Below are 20,453 nucleotides of genomic sequence, written 5' to 3'. Positions count from 1 at the left end.
TGAATTATTATAAAGCGCGTTTTAGCCAGGCGGCAACCTCTGGTTCTGCTGAGTGAAGCCAATGTAGAAGTGCCTTAAACCTGCATTCTATCTAAAGTCCAGCAGGGGGCGACTCCTCTGGTGGTATAGAAGTCTATGAGAAAATGACTCTACTTCTCTCTTGATTTATTACCTCAGTAAACATTGTAAACATGAGTTTATGGTCTCAATCTCTAGTTTCAAGTCTTCTTCAATACAGCATGATGTTCATTTAGTAAATGATGGTCCATTTAGAGTCAAACAGACCATAAAGCAGGGGATGTTTTAGGGTGGGGCTACACAGTGATTGACAGGTCGCTACAACAGCGTTGTCTGGTCTGGGAGTTGTCTGTGCTTTAGTCTTACAACTTTAACCCTCTCACAGCCCTCTTGGGTCACTTTTGCTTCCAAAAAACCAAGATGGCGACGTCCAAAATGACAAACTCAAGACTTCAAAACGGCAGTCCACAAACCAATGGGTGACGTCACAGTGACTGTCTCTACTTTCTATATACAGCTTTTGATGTAAACAACTAAGATGAGTCTTCTGAAGTGAGCATCTATCGGTGCAAAAACCTCAAATTTCCTCTTGTCATGATGCTGGGTTTCATTTAGAACATGCTACTTATTGATGGGTACACTGCAAACAGGAACCTCTATTAGCTAAGAAGTTGTACTTTTTAAAAGGAAATAATTTGCCAAAATGTGCACTTATATCGGCTAATATCAGCACCCACCAGTAGCTGACCCAACAGACCACTGGGTGAGCTTTTACTGGGTCTTTTACTGTCTTGTCATTTTTTCTGTTGTCATAATATGTCAGTTTACATCTATGAGATTAGCAACAGCATTTTTGATTTCCTCCATTTGCACACAAAAGACAAATTTCAAACTGAGCTGATAAAAAAGGGGGGAAAAAGTAGAAGGACAAGCAGCTCTTGCTCCACTGAAAAACACACGGAAGTCTCTCCGGATGGGATTTAAACTACAGGGGGACCAGCCAGTTCACAGATAACAGTAGGTATAGGTGGCCGCAATTACGAATGGGGAGGAGGAGAAATACGGGCTCACATTTTGACTTTTCAAAGCACCAAAAGCACAGGTGGTACTAAGAGTATTAATGCCGGCTTCATACAGACAGACAATGTAAGTGTTGACCTCTGTGTTGACCTCTGTGTTTGAAGTCAAAATATCTGTTGGTGTCTGTTATAGATCAACTTAAAGTGAAGTGAATTCATTCTCCCAGTTCTAATCCTGTGTCCCTGTGTTACTTGCTCATTTATCTCTTCTTATATTCCAAATACATGTCAAAGAACAACTGAAGTTCATCAGCTTGGTATCAGTAAAGCTCTTATCATATCTATTTGAAGAAATTCTGTATCAGAGTATTTCTTTCATCAAACCTCTTTACTCTTCTGTAAAACATTTGAAATGTGTGATGTCTTCTCTTGATGGTGTTTACAGTAAATCATGCAATCAAATGAGACGTCGGGGCGACCGAACTGTCATGGATCATAGCAGCTAACGGAGCAGCATGGAGAGAGGTGTGTTTGGATATCATGTTTTCAGTTCCAAAACAATATGGCTGAGGTCCTCCGTAGCTCCGTACGGTGCTAAACTCAAATGATTTGATTTAAATCCCTCTTGTAACTTTGTGCTAAAATATTCTGTTTCGATGGGATTGTAAATTTCACTCTACATGCTCATGTTAACCATGCTTTAGGGCGGGGCATACTGTGATTGACAGGTCGCTGCTACTACCACAGACGTATACAGCGTCTCTACGTCACTCCTCCACAATCCAAAAATGGTTCATTGGTTGGTAAAAAAACATGGCGACAGTCGTAATCCCAGATGACTGAGTCCACTTCCTATATATAGTCCATGGTTTTAGCCCACACAGTCTGTAAATAGCCGATTCCTGACTGATCGGAACCTGTGTCATTAAGAATTATTCAACCTTAATCATTATTTATTTATTGATAAATAAATCACAACTGCAACAATGATGGTTGATTTAATGCTTTACAAGAGAGTTCAATGCACTCTTACCAAATAAAGAAATAAGGTTATTTTATGGGAGGACATGTTGTTAAACCCATGTCTTATCTCGCCTATGTATTTAAACGTAATAAACAAACATATTGTTGCGGGGGTGGGGTTTCTCCTGTTATCATGCTCGCATTGTGTTGAAGAGGAGGCTTGTGGTAGTAAAACATACACGAATAGCAAATGGAAACTTGTTAATGGAAACTATTCTATTAGAACAAAACAAATGTATACAATAAAGTAGTCGGCTTGACTTCATTGAGTAACCAGCTGTTTAGTCTGCAGCCTGTGTTTACGTCCTGATGATCTTGCCTCTCACTCACACAGTACGTGGAGAGAGTTTAAGCCACGGTGCAGCACGATTGGAATAAACAACCACGTAACCCAGAGTGACAGAAAAAAACTGTAGGAAGCTTTAAGGACATTCGTCCACCATGTAAGTGTCCTCAGAGGGAGTCCCCTAGGTATCATGTGAGGGGCTGTTTTCCTCGTCCACCGCACCAGGAAGTGTCTTTGATGTCGGATTGGTGGGTTTGGTCTCAAGTGACTCAGCTAATTGGTGGTTTGAAGGGAGAAGGTCCCAGGCCGAAGTTCAGGGTGTGGTTCCATCATTCCATTTGCTCCTGATGAGTGGATGCCTTGTTTATCCTATGTGTGTGTGTGTGTGTGTAAAGCCCTGGAGTTTTAACTTTATTTACCCCAAAAAAGGTCAACCGTGTTTTTTCTCTCAAACCAAAACTAAATGCATCAATCAGCTGACTTTTGTTAAGAGCAACTCACTAAAGCTCTTCCCTGAGCTGAGCTCAGTCCCAGCAGATTAACCAGGGCTGCTGCAGCTCACACAAACTTCTGCATCTTCCTTTCCAACGAAATTCTGGTTAAGGTTGTAGAGCAACATCCTCACGGTCCACCGTGTTGTGCATGGAGTTAAGGGGCTTACCTACATGTAGATTTCCGCCATTACTTTCCGTCATCAACCATGGGTGAAATAACCACAGTTGCTGCTTTGTGCATGGAAAGTTGGGGAAGTGCCAGATTTGTTGGAAAGCCAAATGCTCACATGTCGGCTTAATTAGTCTGGTTTACTACAGCGGTATGAACCCAAAGTAAAGAGCTTCTGCTGTGGTTTCATTGTTAGAAACAGATCAATAGGTTGGTAAAATAACAACTACATCATGATGTCATTTGTAACAAGTCTGATTTCATTGGTAAAGTTGAGAATTACTGTCTGAATAAATGAATGAGTATGTGAGTGAGTTACCTTCTGGATCAGTGAGGAGACTTGTGTCTAGAAAACATCCAGTTTTGGACACAGTACTCTAAATCAGGATTAGCATGGATATGTTTCTAATTCAAGTTTGTTTGTCTCACTCCCCACAGACGCAGAAAGACAGACACACATAAACACACAGTTATTAGCTCCATGCTCCACTAGCTCCAGACCGCTGTTAGTCTTCCATGCTGCTCCCGGCTACACAGGCCCAGCGTTTGAACCCCTCGGGGGAGGAGAGACTCTCACAGGGCTCTCCCCTGGAGCCCATCAAAGAGCCTACACACAGTTTGTTTGCCTGAACTTCAAATCCCACAATGCCACAGCAGGAGCTCCATGCCATCATGATCTGAAATAACACAATGTGTCAAATGATTGTGTTTGTGAGTGATAACAGAAAGCCTAATGCTGTTCACTTTGAGAGAAGGCTGTTGTTTGAGCTTGAGCCACTCTTTTGGATCTCTAATCGGATTATTATATTTTCTTGGGGAATGTAAAACAATAAAGCGTTTATAATTTTGTGCCCGGAATACCGCATGAAAGTTTCTAACTTATCTCTGATGGTTCGGAAGAATCAGACAACATTACTTCTAAACTTGTTTTAAGCCACGCTAGCAGCGAGGATAAGGATGTTGGCCTGATGGTCCACCTCCAGTCCAGAAATAAAACCGTATTTCAGCAAATATTGGATGGATTAACATAAGATTTTGATGGACCCTAAAAATGTGATGATCCCCTGACCTTTCATCTAGTGCCATCATTAGGTCAAAAATTCAACTTGTGCCACTGCTATGCCCAATTACAGCTTCACAGAGCTGTTGGCATGGCTGTACTCTTGGTCTGGATCTACTGGTATCTCTGCAGCTAGTTTAGCTCTTAAAACTAACGGTCTACCTTGTGATTGACAGGTGAATACCACAGCGTTAGTCAGCATTCAGTTGTGATAAAAGACAATACAAGTACATTACAAACAAGCCTGTTTTTCACTAGTCAAAATTAGCATTCCAATTAATATCACCATTAATGTAAATAACTGATGCACCAAACTAGTGCTAGCATTAGCTGCTGCTAACGATACCTGGCCCTGCTGGGCCTCGTTGTTCCCCAGCTACAACATCTCTACCAAATATGGTCACTTCTGGTTCCAAAGAAACAAGATGGCGATCTCCAAAATGCCAAACTCGAGGCTTGAAATGGGTGACTTTGGCAGTCTATGGTTTCAGAACCCTTTCTGGTAATTGCCAGTGTCGCTCAACTATAATCAATCTGGAACTGAAACGGGTGGTCAGAATTGTCACTTGCTTGATAAAGTCTGTATGTAGAAGTCTATTAACCCCTTCCCACAGACGGGGTTTAAAGTCATCTACTCCTATGCGGTGCACCTTATGTTGCAAGCCTCTAAGTAAAACCTAAAGCTTGGTTACTAGCCGTCTCCAGTTGGTTAGTCAGAGACCACAGGATACACACTGAGTGAGCAGATCATACTGTCCTAAATATATTCAGCAGCTTCAGGTATGTACAGATAATAAACAAAATACAAAGTATTTTAACAAACTATACAGTAACTTTTTGAATGTCTCCTATCTAAGTAACATTTGATACTCCATTCTAATTGAAACCCACATCTCACACAGCGTAGACCTTTCAGAATGCTGTAGTCTCAAATGTCTGTGAGCTCTTGTGGATGCCTCCCTCACCAGGTGACCGGCAGACTGCTGTGTGTATGTGTGAAGTATGTTTGAGTTTGTTTTTATGTGTGTGTGTGTGTGTTAGTGTGACTTCCCAGTGCATCCTTTGAAGCTGTTCCATTTGGCCTCTGGCCCCATCTGTAGACAGTGTGTAAAACATGCTGTGGTACTGATAACTCCTGGGTCACACTGGGTTCAGTGTAACAATGTCTCTTGTTTCCCCTCTCTGCCTCTCTCCGTCTTCAGGCTCTAAATGATGCATTTTCACACAGCTGAAGGATTACGAAATGGGTATGATGATAAAAATAAATTTATAAAAATAGAAACTGTATGCAAGTGTGCGACTGTAGCATGTAAACACTGTAAAACGATTACAATGTGAATTCTTTGATGTAAAATATTGTAGTTGCAGTTTAGTTGAAGCACTGAAATGTTAGCACTGAAAGGACTTGAAGTGTCAGAGTGGAGTTGTTCATTTCCATGTTTGCACTGAAAGTAGTTGAACTAACAGTTGAAGGTTAAAGCAAAGAGCTGGAAGCAGCTGAAAAGTCGGCCGATAACTTTCAGATAGTAAGTACTGAAAGTAGTTGAAGTGTGAGAGATGAAAGCAGTTCATGTGGAGAGCTAGAGACAAAAGTTAAACTGTCAGTTAATTTGTTAAAAATTAAAGTATTTGAAATAGTTTGTAGGTAGTTGAAGTGTGTGTACTGTAAACAGTGGACGTGTCAATCAGTATACAAGCAGATACAGCAGTTGAGAAGGCAACTGAAGTGGTTGAAGTGTTAGCTGTAAAACTATTTCACTATTACCAGCATTCACTTTACCAAAACATGAAATGTGACCCTTGAAATGCAAACAGCCCATTCGACAGCTGGAGACCCAGGCCGTATTGCTTGGCCCGCTGGAGAGAAGGGAGGCACGGGAGAACCAGAACCAGTCCTGAGCGGGGCAGACTGTGAGAACCTGCTGCAGTAAAATAGGAGGTTTTCTAAAGAGACTCTGCTGTTTTCTCTGGTGAAACGCTACCGCTTTTGTCCACGGGGACTGCCAAAATTAACACAAAATTTAAAAAATAAAAAATGTTTTGGCTACTTGTGTTGTTTTGGAGCTGGTTATGATCACCGTGTGTTATCTGAACATACAAAAGGAATATGTGTTTCTACTGACATGAGAAGGACTAGATATCTAAATATCATTTGACAAAGAGAGGAGCTACCACCATGGAAAACACTCCCATCAGTCCAACCATGGTGAGCATCCAGGAGTCTGACCTGTTGTTGAAGTTGGTGCAGTAGGTGAGGTCCTTGCAGCCCAGCTGACAGGGCTCTCTGACGTCGGCCAGGCAGTTAATGAGCTCCGTCTCCACTGGGTTGTACTCACAGAGCTGGTCAAAGTCCTGCCACGTCTGGCTGCCCCAGTTGGTGCTGATCTCCTGGCACATGTCCCTGTCAGAGTGAGCACACAGAGACACACTTCACCTCAACTTTGTGCTCCGGACAGCGACGCAGCAGCTTCCACTAAGCGGCGCGCCGTACCTGCAGAGGGAGGTGTTCGCCTTGGAGCAGCAGTGCAGCTTGGCGCAGTCCATCTTGGCGGGGTGGGGGGTCTCCTCTTCAGGCGGGGAGGGAGGGTGGGCGCTGCCCAGAAAGCACTGCCACATGGGCTCCTGAGGGAGGGGCTGGGAGCCGCACTCGTCGATCAGACCCTCCATGATCTCATGCTCTGTGCTCATGGTGCGAAGGATCCGCCGGCACGCCACCTGGCAGTGGGTGGCCGCCGCCCGGTCACAGCAGTACAGACCTGGATGAGAGGTACGGGTGGATTAATGAGTGCTGGGATATGTACTCTTTCATGATATTTATGGCTCCTCCCGTAGAAAATAACACACACATTACTTTACAGCCACCGGTTAGTGGCACAATAAACACAAAGATGGCTACCATCACATATAGGTCCACACCCAGTCGTGATAGTGTATACAGAAAGTGTTTCTAATTAAAAAAATGAATGTGTGTTTAGGGATGCATGTAGCTGGGGTTGGGAAAAGAACAAAAATAAGAGACGAAAGATGAAGAGATAAAAGTTGGGGTAGTAGTAACGGCAAACATGTTCTACTTTCATCCCCCATAAAGCACTTTGGTTGAGTTTTGTGTATTCTTGCCTTGCTGTTAGTTAGTAGTAAATGAAGAATGAATTTAAATTGCATATACCCAGTAGAGGTGAAATGTTGCCCCCTATCTGTTTGGACCATGTGGCCACACCTTTAAAGCCTACAAAGATAGATTCTCATTGGAGGGCTTCTGGAAGAGAGTTCCCAACTAATGCTATTGTATTTAAGGAATGATGCTCTATCATGAAGGTTTCAGTGGGAGAAACAGTCGCTATGACACCACACCCAGAACAACAGGGACTAATGAATCCAGTGCTCCTGTAATAAAGCAGCACTGGAGTGTCGGCTGGATGCGAGCATTGCGAAGCGTGAACGGACTCACTGTCGATGGGGCTGCGTATGGGGTAGGACTTGGTGAAGTTGCTGACGCAGCTGAGCAGCTGGGGGCTGTGGCTCTGACAGTACTCTTTGACGGCGTTGATCTGGGACACGGTGGGGGTGGAGTCGGTCCTGAAGATGGCCTGGCAGTACTCCCTGCAGGTGGTGTGGCGCCCTGCATAGCTGCAGCAGTTGGAGCCCACTGAGGGAAAACACACACACACACACACACACACACACACACACACACACACACACACACACACACACACACACACACACACACACACACACACACACACACACACACACACACACACACACACACACACACAGTGACAAACTTAAATACACATATGGGCTCAGGGTGAGTATTTAAAAAAACACTGTAAAAGACTACACTCCTATTTTCTGTAACCAGTGTAGCATTAAAGCATGGCAGCATTAGCAAGCTACCTCTCTAGCTAGCATACAGCAGGCCAGTTAGCTAGCTAGCATGCTATTTCCACCATGCTTTAATGCTTTGTCTTTTGTTTTAAGTAAAGCTTAGCAAAAGTGAAATCAGGAAGACTCTCTTTACACTCCAAGAGGGGGTATTCCTGATCAATGACTACCCCCTGTTAATATACTAGGTCACGGTGGAGTCTAATTGCCAGAGACTCTTCACTTTTCATCTCATTATGCATGTGTAATAAATGATTCACCCTTGAACTGATTTTTTGGTCCTTAGCATTGTTTCATTGACTCTAACTTGTGGTCAACTTCAGAGCTCTAAACCTCCTCAGATTTGATTATTCTCACTAAAGCTGACATTAACAAACAAACAAAAAAACATTCGACCTTTCAACAGGAAGTTAGTGACCTCACATCCTGCCAGGCAAATAACATGGCTCTGCTGTGTGAGTGTGTGTATGTGTGCATGTTGTGTATCTACACAAACAAGGCCACCTATTGGTTCCGAGAAGATAGCGGTGGTCTTGATGGGTTTATTTATTTATTGGCCCGAGGGAGATGTGAGATCAGTGTTTGCAGCCGTTGGCGTCGTCACTGTTTATCTCGGTTACGTGTGTGTGTGTGTGTGTGTGTGTGTGTGTGTGACAACTTACTTTCATTTTTGGTGATGCAGCTGTAGAGGGAGTTCTAAAAGGAGAAGAGAGAAGCTGGTGGTGATTAATCTTAACACAGTATGAGACAAAAAACAAAACAACTACTAAAGCTGTGTCTGTGGTTTACAAGTGACTGTTTAAATGAAAGGCCTCAGAATGGATGTGAGTCACGAGCAGAAGACTGGTTTCTCCTCCTCAAATTCTTAGAGGCCTGAAGATGTAAAAAAGACCCTACAGTACAGGAAACGACTGCTAAATGGTCCACACCCCAGGTTGGAAACTTTGTTTTTATGAAGATTCCCTTTTTTAATGGCTGTCTTTTTGTATTTATATGTAAATAAAGAGGTATGGTGACTCTCTTCTTTATCCCTTTTTTATATATTTTTTCCAATCTATATAGCTTTCTTTTAAACAATGATGTTCATTTAGTTTTCACTTTAAAAAAAATATTTTAAATAGTACTTATACCATACAAGTGACTGTTCGTATGGTATAGAGTTTCACAGTAGTAGCAGTTTTACATTAGTGGAATATGCAGTAGAAGTACAGTAGCAATCGTGGCAGTATTACTACTTAATTTAGAGAACTGGAGTCTATACATTATTCTGCTCTTTCATTCATGATCACAATACGCAATTCATTTTATTGGACTTACCTCTGTGACTTTTTTGCATACTTTAGTTATGTCATTTTTAGATGATGCCTATAAGGGAAAAAGGGAAATAGAGTCACTAAAACACAGCGGTGGAGGTGGAGCTACAGGTCTGAGCGAGACGAATGTCCAGACACTTGTTCTCACAAAGAAAGTTGGCCACACTGTATTCACGATATCTCACCTGTCTGCATTCCCTGCGACACTCAGCTGAGATGGCCAGCTCGCAGCAGCCCAGCCCCACCCAGCCGTCCGACTTCCTGGATACTCCTGGAGACAAATCAAGCGCCACAGAATCAACAATATGTTATGTTGTGAATCTGTTTTATGGAGCTTGTGCAGTTTGTGGAGACTGATTTATTCATCGGACAACACTGACCTTTAGCAAAAGCTTCATATACACTGAACAAAAAAATAAACGTAACCTTTTTTTGATGTTGAAATAAAAGATCTAAAACTTTTTCTACTCAAGTGGATGTTTTCCCTCAAATTCTGTTTAAAAATTGGTTAAAATCCGTGTTAGTGAGCACGTTGCCAAGATAATCCATGTTTTGAGGGAGGGTCTTTGGCATGTTGCCTGCAGGATCGCCACCAGGCCTCACAACCACAGACCACAAGTACCCGCACCAGCCCAGGACCTCCACATCGTCTGAGACCAGCCAGCTGATGAAAAATCCGTCTCAGAGACTCTCATCTCGGTGGCTCCTCTGGTGGACAGTCCTGCAGTCAGCATGCCAAATGGCACGCTCCCTCAAAACTGTGTGTCACACCTGTCAGATTGGTGACCAAAAAACACCTTTTATGGGCAGAGAAAAATCTTAAGATGTGGAGCAAAAACATAGGTGTTGCGTTTTATATTTTAGTTCAGTGTATGTGTGTATTCTATTCTGTCTGTCTGTTACCAGGATATAATCAAAATTGTCCTGGCAGATTTAAATTCACTTTGTTGAAGAGTTGGGCCAAGTGATTTGGTCTTGGTGGAGTAAAACAGGTTTCCGTGGTGATTGGAGTCTTTCTTGCTTCTGCTGCGATTGACCTATCTTCAGCGCCGCCCATTTACGCCAACGCACCAATCACAACTTAGCGTGTACTCGGACAGCCACTTGGTCTCATTGCTCTCTCCCCTCTCGTGCCTACGTTTCTGCTCTTGGCAACAAAGCCACTTGGAAGATGAGTTGTTTGCTCTCTCCATTTCCAAAATGTAAAAGTCTGTCAGTGAGCTCAGCATCGGTACCACAGCCAGTGTTCACAGCAGCATTAAAAGATGGCTTCTGTTTGTAAACCTGACAGCCTTCCTGCAGTTAGTCATTTTCAACTGCGCTTGGTGAATAAATGGTTTCGTTTGCCATATTGACTGAAAGTTGCCCGACACAGCAACAGAAATGGTGATTAGGTTGGTCAATCACTGCTGCTACAGTGACCCAATTTACCCATGGAGATCAATAGATTTATTATTTTTTTAAATTTGAATTAAATGTCACACACACTTTTACTAATGAGAAACAGGACTATGAACAAAAGACATGCCAGATTAGAGGCAACGCCTCACAGGAGGTGAACTGTAGAGAAGAGGCAGCACATCATGAACATGTAACTACGGTGATGATTGTTCACAAGCATTTCCTCCAGTGCAGATATCCGTCTCCTCATCGAGCTCGAGGCGTCACTTGAGGATGCACCGACACGTTGCACTTAAAAGACACTTTAGAGCTTTAACAAAATGCTCAACGTATATTCTTTACTGGTGTCGTAAAACATAAAGGTTACGTGAAACAGCAATGATGCATTCTAATAATGGCCAAAACATCACCATAAAGAAATCATTAGCTTGGTTATACAATTGTCCAAAATATTTTCCTGTGGTGCACCAGAAATATACCGAGCCATTTCAATGCACCGCTACACCCTCTACTATTTACTGTGTTCTAAGCTGAGCTCCAACAAGTTCCACAACATTTGGCAAGGCATTCTGAGAAATGAAGGGATGCGGTGCACATCAGAGAATCGACGATATCTCTGGAGCCCGACAGGATCTGAGGGAGTCTTGAGGCTGTCTGGACGCCAGTGTTTAATGAGTGCAAAAAAAAAGAAAAGGATAACAATACCTCCCGATCTGGAGGCCATTAGGCTTCTGACAGGTACATTTGTTTCCGAGCACAGGCAGCAGGACTTAGGCCTTTGATCCGGGGCCTGCTTTCTGCTCTGGTCGGATCCAGCTCCGCTCACAGCTGTAACAGCTTCACTCGCTACCATTACTTCTCATGCAACCAGATACACACAGTAGATACTGCCTGGCTGAAATGTTATGTTTCGTGTTATTCCTAGAGTGAAGGTGTCTCCTTTTGATTTATTGTAAGCACAGTAAGTTTAGACATATAGATATGATGAGTACTCAGTCAGGAATGTACCCAGTCTAAAGACCCAACCCCCTTGTTGTCGTCGTCTATGATTGTACATAATATTTTTACAATAACACGGCGCTCTGGAATGACGTGCAAGTTTCTGGCCACAAGTCACAATCTATGAACTGTTAACCTGTTTGTATTTTTTCAAAAACAGCGCCATCAAAGCAGAATTTAAAGAAATGGTTGATGAACAAACCAGATGTGCAATATAGCCTAGGCTTGCATTCCTCTGGTTTTGTCACAACGCTATGAATTGTGGGACAGCCCTAAAACCCTCATGAATTTAGTGGAGACGCGCCTCGAAGTCCGTGTGTCCGTTATCGTGGACATTGGGATTGGTTTTCAAGTGTCTCTCAAAAAAATAATAAAAAATATTTTAAACAATTAGACAATTAAAACAACCATGTGCCTATCTAAATGTTTTTTTCCCATGACTACAAAATATATATAAAGAAATCTCACGTTATTGTAACATTTAAAGCTCTATGATCTGATTGTCGTGTCTTTAAAGCAGCATTCATCTTTTATTGTTCTGCCACTTAGCAGAAGCCCATAACAAGCTGAACATCACACACACGTTGGACCGTGACTAGGGCTGGGTGTGGTTTTAAAAAAACCACGATACCAGTATCAATACTACTACCCCTTAAAGTGGTGACGGATACCAACGCTGCGAGTGAAACCTTTTTAAAACGCTACACAAACACGGTTTAATATCAAAATTCCTCTCTCACCTGGGAGTGAAGAGTTGATGCACGTCCAAAGTTCATTCTAGAAAGCAAAGGAGAAGAAAAGGTTAATGTCAGACGACTTGAGGTTTAATTAATAAAACACGTCTGAATACAACATAGCTTGACACACTGGCCCTTTAATGAACTGATGAAGGACACATTGGACGCATGGGCGTCTTTAGGTCAGATCAGGGAAAAAATCCTGATGCACATATGTATTATCAAAAAAATATCTTCCAGTGAAGACAAATACTGAGCGATCGACTGAGACGCAAATGTTGTTTTTCTCTGATTTCAAAGAGAAACGGCCGTGACATTCCCTGCATCAAAACAATGGAGAACAACAGGAAAACATATGAATCCTATGAAACTCCCGTTGGGTTTGTGGTGAGATGTCGTGGGATTAATCCTCACGAACAAGCTCGTCTGGGACAGAGAGACAGGCGCAGATAGGGACAGCAACACGGGCAAACATAGAAAAAGAAGTGTGGTAGAGAGAGAGAGAGAGAGAGAGAGAGAGAGAGAAAAAAAAAGCTCTTTCATGCTCTTATGCTTTCACAGGACAGTCATTTTGTGTGAAGTTAGCGCGTCACTGGTAACACTCCCTCCGTATGTCTCTTGGCTGGGGAACAAAGGTTCCCGTCAGCGGGCGTCAGCATCATTTATGAGGCGGTGCAGGGGAGTAACGGTGTCTTTACATGAGGCATAAACATGATTTGTGATGTAGCAGGGGCCAATGAGGCAACAACATGACAGGAAGAATAATGCTGCAGTTTACATGAGCCGAAGCAGAGATCCCTCCAGTCTACCCGGAGAGCCTTTGTGTGTACGTGTACGATAAAAGCTTTCTTTTTGTTACAGTCTGATATGACCTACATAAGGCTGTTTCTTTCACAGTCTCCATTTTCAGCTCAAAAAACCTAAAATGAACTAGCGTATCTTATATAGACTATTAAAAAAGTAGACGCAGTCATCGTGACGTCACCCATTGGTTTGTGGACTGACGTTATGAAGCCTCGATTTGGGCGATTTCGCTATCGCCATCTTGGATTACGGCCGTCGCCATGTTGTTTTTTTTCCCAGCCAATGAAGAGAAGTGACCATATTTGGAATGCGGAGGAGTTACGTAGAGACGCCGTACACGGCTCTGGTAGCGGCAGAGACCTGTCAATCACTGTAGCCCCGCCCTAAAGCATCCCCTGCTTTATGGTCTGTTTGACTCTAAATGGACCATCATTTACTAAATGAACTTCATGCTGTATTGAAGAAGACTTGAAACTAGAGATTGAGACCATAAACTCATGTTTACAATGTTTACTGAGGTAATAAATCAAGAGAGAAGTAGAGTCATTTTCTCATAGACTTCTATACGACCAGAGGAGTCGCCCCCCGGTGGTCGGAAGAGAGAATGCAGGTTTTAAGACATAATGCATTGGCTTCACTCGGCAGAACCGGAGGTTGCCGCATGGTCAGTTCGCGCTTAGGTCACATGATGACAACTGAACCATCTCAATGGCAACTGAAGTTGTCGATAGCTGTTTTTAGTGTCAAGAATGAACTTTCACGCTCTTTAATTTCATGTTTTCTAATACGCCTGTGTCCCTTCTCTTGTGAACTTGTTTATGTAACAGCAGCCATGTGTTGTGTTCTTTGCCTTTGTTTACCTCTCTGTTCTTCTTGGTGAGCTGGAATTTGTCTTTCTTTTTACTTATAAAATTGAATATTTCTTTTTAATGTTCAGTATCAAAAGATATCCAGTATTCATGACAAAGGGCCAGATTTACTAAGAAAAAGGCGCAAATGTTTTCATCGAGTACATTTGCGGCTGAATAAGAACTGAACACATGTTCATTTCAGACTACCTCGGTCTAATTACTGGTGTGGCTCATGGAGAGAGAGGGGACCAGCAGCAAACCAGCCTCTCTGCTTTGTAATTACCCATGGTGGGAGGAAGCTCTGAGCCTGTGTGTGTGTGTGTGGTTTAACCAGGTGCTCCAGTATTCTAGTAACCACAACCACCAACCCACTTCCTGTTTAAAGTTACAGTCTAGAAGATCTCCGTTTAGTTCTCTTTGGCAGCACCTAAGACGATCAGCGGTCATTGCAGGTGTGTTTTAGATCTCACTTCCCAGAGATCATTTCCCAAATCATTTGGTAATTATAAAAAACTACCTAAAATAGTAAATAAAATGTAATAATATTTGCAGCAATAAACTTGTATTAATGGTAGAATGTGATTGTCTGCCATCAGCTATTATAGAATATATTGTTTAAAACCCACACAAAAGATCAAATCATAGCATTGCTAATGATTAATAAACATCATCATCATTTTATCGACAATTCTTTTTACTTATTTAGTTTAGTTGAATGCAATTTCTTTTGTTCCAATTCGATTTTAAAGACACATTTTGCAGTGAAGTATTGAGCGAGAAGGGGTGAATGATTACATCCCAACCCAAATAAACAAACAGCTGATCAATAAATACAGCAAGCATCGTTGTAATAGAGGAAGTGTACTCACCATCAACTCCGGACAGTAACTGGGTAACCTCTGGAGCAGATGCTTTAGACGAGACTCACTCTTTATAGTGGCGAGCTGTGACACGGGAGAAAAACACAGAATTAATAAAAACACTTTCTAAATCCATGTACGTGTGCCTTGTAGAAACCAAACCAATCATTTATTAGTTCAACCAACGTGCATCTTAAAGGCACTCCGTCTTCTCAGAGAGTCAAAGCTCAACACACTCTGACATCATATACAGTCGTGGAAATATTCAGCTTATTCTACATGTTGGTAGTGTTTCTTGTCTGAAGCTGCCTGTTGGTCCTTCAAAGACATTTTGCAGCTTAACTAGGAGTCTAAAGTGGCTGAAGAACTTACAGCAGGGCCGCTTAATGAAGTGTCACAGCACCTTTCAAACACAGCTGCCATACAAGGTTTCATGGCAAGCAAATGCATAAGACGACCACAACGAAGAGTAAAATACAATCGCACAAACGAGACGGAATGGTGTGATACACCGATCATTGTGTTGCTGTCAAGAATGCAGATATTTAGTGTTATTTGTTAAAATAGTCGGATGGATCGCCAAACTTATTACAATTCATCCTGGGGGGAAAGTGAATATTGCTTTAGTTGAGCTGTCGATCAAGAGCTTTTCAAATGAAACAGTAGTCAAAAAGTTCTGGACAAAATTGAATGAAAGTAAAAAATGTCAGTGTCCGCATTGTACATGCTGCGGCCGGCAGCTCCCACGAATTTCCCCAGTGTTTGGCTTAATTTGTCGTCTTTTCTTCTATAACACTGCAGCACTTATGGCCTAGGACAGAATACACTCATCAACATCGGAGAAGGAGGCGTGAGGATTAAGATTCATTCCTGGGAGCGGAACTTGAGAAGATCACCACACACGACCACCCACCCAGCCAGACCTGCCAGACCAAACGCCATTTAAAGCGGAGTCGAAGCTAAGCTAACCCTGCTAGGACCTTAAGGCTATTCCACCACCCACTCTGCTCCTGGCTGAGGTCCAGTCGCAGGAAAATTCAGACTGACCCAGCAACGGGAGGTTGGTGAGTGCTGTGCCCACATCAGAGACCTGTCTTCATCGTGGATCCGGATCAAGCTGAACTTGACGAGAACAGGTGGACTCTGTGTTTACGTCAATGATGCTTTTTGCTCAAAAGTAGTCAAAGTTGATGGACAGAGCTCCGTGCTGAAAGAAAGTTGCTTGCAGTGGCTAAAACCAACGTGAAGCTGGAGAGCTGTCTTGAAATTGAGCGAGCTCAACCTCAGAAGCTACAGAATGAATTGAGCAAAATGCCAGATCACAAAAAAGCAGCAGCAGAAGAAGAAGTGGTACAAAAGGCTCTTCTAATGCCCGGCTCCACAATCCGACGCCCAGGACAAGAAAATAATTCATTTGTTCCGGTTTACTTGTGAGGATTAAGCGGTCTAAACAGTGCTTTGAAAAAGGGTGCAAAGTGTGTGGGGGAAAAAAGTAGGACGTACAAATTGAGATGAGCCGGTATATTTTAAGTTATTTTACACACACATAGGCCCGAAATACCCAAAGTCGGGTTGGGCGATGGGGGGAATATATCAGCTAACGGCAGCTGGCTGAGCACATGGCCAGGTGTTGTTTGTGCTACAATTTTTGTCATTTATTTAGCTAAATCAATGAGCTCAGCGGGCAGCTGGCACAGCAGGGAAATACCAGCATGTAGAGTCGGCATATTTTCACATTGAACTCGGTTAATTAAGGATTTATTCAGACCAAACCAGAGACGGTGATTTAATACGCTTTATTTCGTTTCTGTAGAGTTTGTATGAAGTGCGCTTTACGACGAGTTAACAAGGCAGTTAAGTCAGTCGTAGAAAACTTCAAAATTCAGCAGGTGTATGTTTGTATTCTTCCCTCTAAAGGAGCAGTGTGTAGGATCTGGCACCAACTGGTGGCACATTTGCAGATAGCAACCGGCTGAAACTTCAGTGGCTGACGAGAAAGCAGGAAAACGTTTGACCCAAGTCAGTGTTTGGTTTGACGTTTGTCCATTCTGGGCTACCGTAGAAACATGGCGGCAGCTCCCTAAAGACGACCTGCTCTTAATAGGTAGATATAAACGTCTCCTTCTCAGCTAACAATAACAACAATTCCTATTTTCAGGTGATCATACACTACAGACAACACACTTATTCATATTACATTCCATTTCCAGTAGATCCCCCTAAAAGCTACACACTGTTCCTTTAAGGAAAGAGGGCTTGTGCATCTCGCCATTGGAACATTCCCCGACTCTATTACTAAGTTATTGGAACTGATCAAGACCCCGGCATACTGTATATTATGCTGACTTTGATCCAGGAGACAGTAGAAATGTACTTGTTGCACCTTTGGCCGTGCATAATGTTTCCCCACACAGAGGAATGTGTCCGGGCCATGGGAAAGTGTTGCATTATGAAGTCAGTCGCAACACTTCTGAGATATGCTCTCTGAAACAGCAATATGGCATCCAAGTTTGTGGCGTGTGTCTCCACACACACACACACACACGCGCGCACACACACACTCAGCCATAACACATCCAAGTGTTGTGTGAACATACAAAGGCGAGAGCCTGTGAGAACGCAGCCGCTGCCAGCCGTCTCTGGCTGAAGTGTGAAGTCATGAAACCCAGTGGGTGAGATTTACAGCTCCACACACTCAGACCGCTGGAGGACCGGAGGTCTCTTCCCTTTCCACTGCTCTGAGACAGTGATTCCAACACTGACTGAGGCAAAGAATACCAAAAGATGCTTGATGGTCTGCAGCGTTTTTCAAAACAAAAGCGATCTCCGTCCAAATGGTGGTCTTATATGGTGGTCTCATATAGCCAATTGTTAGCAATTGCCTATTTAGGACGCTATCAAGATTTAAGAAAGTTTACTGAAGTATTTCATGTCGTACAACAACACGTTAATATCCTTTAAGCTTGTGTTAACCACAGACCTTATTTTAGGCATCTAACTAAAACACTTTGAAAGAACCCATTGACTTCCAGAGGAGGTAACTGGAAGTGTAAAAATGCTGACTCATTCCTGCAACACTGCTGCGTGTCTCAGCTCCAGAGACAGAGATGTGGTGGAGGCCAATCATACCAAACGTCTAAATGCACATTGAAGTGTTGGTTGTGGTATGTGTTTAACATTCCCAATTTGCCCTATTTCTGTTAATTGTTACAATTGTATATCCCCACTGGATTAGTAAAGCGCCTTCTAATCTTTCACTTGGGTAAAAAAAAGAACAGCTGTAGCATGGAGCTCTGCTTTTGTTCGCCGCTGTCCATTTTATTCATTTATGGGAGCGGCTCCTTCATGCCAGGCTCCAGGTGCTCGTAATGTGTTTGTAATCAGGTGTTCTTGGACTGGTCTTTGTTGGAAGCAACTGCATCGGAGGAAAGCAATTCAGACCGACAGTGACTTCATCCACTGCTTATTCCAAGTGCCCTCGCATCTCCGCCGAAGTGACAGAAAAACACACGGCAAGCTGAGCGACAGTGATTTGTTGGCAGACAATCAAAGAAGAACTTTCTCTCTCTGATGCAACAAACAAAAGACCAACTCTGAAAACCGACGGGCCGTTTGTAAGACTCCCTCTGCGTCTATGAAAGGTGAATAAGTGCCGGCTGGCAGACTGATGGGCTCTTTCTCCGGTGCCGGGCTCATCGAGCGGTGGGCGGCTAAGAGAACAAAATCTGCGGTTTTCCAATCATGCGTCATCTCAGCCTGAGAGTCTGGGTTTTTCTTTTATTCCAACGAAATGCTGCAGCTCCTTCAAGATCGTTGTCATGTCTTGCTTCCTAACCGCTGGGTAAAGTGAAGGTTTAGCATCGACTTTGGCCCCGGAGGCAAAACAAAATGAAAGTGAGCCATTATCTCCATTTATACAACTTCGGCTGTTACGAGACCACAAATCCACGCAGAAGACACTCTTTGGGTTGTTTGAGGTGATAATATGAAATCAGATTCCTGATAATACTTCAGTGGCCAGGTGCTGACATTTGAGAAACTCAAGTCTACTTTCTTTTATTTGAAACCAGCAGTATCAAAAAAAGCTTGGAAGCACATCTGTATTTCTCAAACAGCCGTTGGGTTCTATATATGACCACCCGCACCTTTGTAATACGGCTCGTTTTCTGGGTGTAACCAGGCGCAAGGCGGCTTCCCTTAGAGCTAAAAATGGTCCTGGTGGTTACATCGACACCCAACCCCACCCGTGACACCCGAACACACCCACCCACACACTCGAGACCTTAAGCACAACATCTGAGGGGTGTTCTGAGGCCATTACACTTCTGAAAGTCCATTATCTTTCCTGCTCCATCTCTTTCATCTTTATCACCCCCCCCAACACTTTTTCCTCTCTTTTGAGACGTCTTCAATCAGTTTCCTCTCTCTTTCTTTGGCTGGCAAAGCGCTGGTGTCGGCCATTAAGAGCACAGCGAGTTCTGTCCAGCCTCCCTCTTCACTTCAAAAGCACGAGGAAGGTTTGAACTCTCTGCCCGTTTGTTGCTCGCAGAGAAAAAGCTTCCTTTACGACCAAAAAGACGGACGTGGAGAGAGAGAGAGGGAGAGAGGGAGAGGGCGTCACCTGCTCCCAATTGAAACAGGGTGAGACTTTTTTTCTTCACTTCAAAGAACCAAAAGACGAAAAAAAAAGTTTACCCCCACTCCCCTTCAAAAACCTCTATTCATAGGCCGACTATAATGGGCCGAGGAGGGGGCTTGTGTGTGTGTGTGTGTGTGTGTGTGTGTGTGTGTGTGTGAGAGTGTTTTTTACCTGGTCACAAGCTTCTTTGCAAGGTGAGAACTCGGCAGCATGTTGGCAACAGGAGGGATCTGCAGACAGAAGAGTGAGTTAGTTGTGATACTGCTGTCAGGTCATTACAGTTTACAGCGTTACCATTAGTGGAGATACATGTCTCATGTCCTGACACACTAGGACAGGGGGCGCTGGCTGGCAGCAGAGCTCCAGACCACAGCCCACGTCCAGGGTTCCAGTAAGGGACCTGGCTGGGTTTTAGTATGTAGCCTTGACGTGACACTTTACCACGGTGATGCTCTCTTACAGTAAAATACAGTCGGTGGGACAGAGGATGCTCTGCAATCACCCACCATCTCTGTCTTTTATTCATCTCGGAAGCTATTCACCCCAACTATTACAAACCACTTCTCAAACATGAGCCAGGACGTGGTTAGTCGGGGTGGGAATGTTTGGGAATCTGATGATTCCATTCGATTCAGAGTCTTGATGTCACAATACCGTGAGCCCAGCCATGAACTCACCATGACTCTGTCTGACCGACAGAGAAGGCAGAGAGAAGGGAAGAGTCATAAAATGTGACATGCATTCTAGGGCTGGGCCATTAATCAATTTGATTTTATTTTATTTCAATAACGATTTTGGCTTCCAACAGTTATGAAAAAAACTAGTCGAGATAAAATCATTATTGTGTTACATTCCGTTTCTCAATGACGCTCCAAAGTCATTTTTAAAAACA

At 43.2% G+C, this 20,453-nt stretch overlaps 1 protein-coding gene across 1 annotated transcript in view; it reads right to left on the bottom strand.

Annotated features, from left to right (window-relative positions):
* The window catches only part of reck (reversion-inducing-cysteine-rich protein with kazal motifs), a 61,687-nt gene that overhangs the window by 26,200 nt on the left and 15,034 nt on the right, over positions 1-20,453 (bottom strand). Inside the window, exons 2-10 of the mRNA XM_079181225.1 lie at positions 19,733-19,791; positions 14,932-15,006; positions 12,411-12,447; positions 9,456-9,541; positions 9,275-9,322; positions 8,620-8,653; positions 7,518-7,715; positions 6,561-6,825; positions 6,297-6,470 (exon numbers count right to left, since the gene is read on the bottom strand). Coding sequence (XP_079037351.1) covers positions 6,297-6,470; positions 6,561-6,825; positions 7,518-7,715; positions 8,620-8,653; positions 9,275-9,322; positions 9,456-9,541; positions 12,411-12,447; positions 14,932-15,006; positions 19,733-19,791 — 976 coding nt within the window. The remainder of the gene's footprint in view (positions 1-6,296; positions 6,471-6,560; positions 6,826-7,517; positions 7,716-8,619; positions 8,654-9,274; positions 9,323-9,455; positions 9,542-12,410; positions 12,448-14,931; positions 15,007-19,732; positions 19,792-20,453) is intronic.

This window comes from Pholis gunnellus (genome assembly GCF_910591455.1).
Source record: "Pholis gunnellus genome assembly, chromosome: 20".
In the NCBI taxonomy this organism is placed as follows: Eukaryota; Metazoa; Chordata; class Actinopteri; order Perciformes; family Pholidae; genus Pholis; species Pholis gunnellus.
This window is presented reverse-complemented; position numbering and strand designations above follow the sequence as displayed.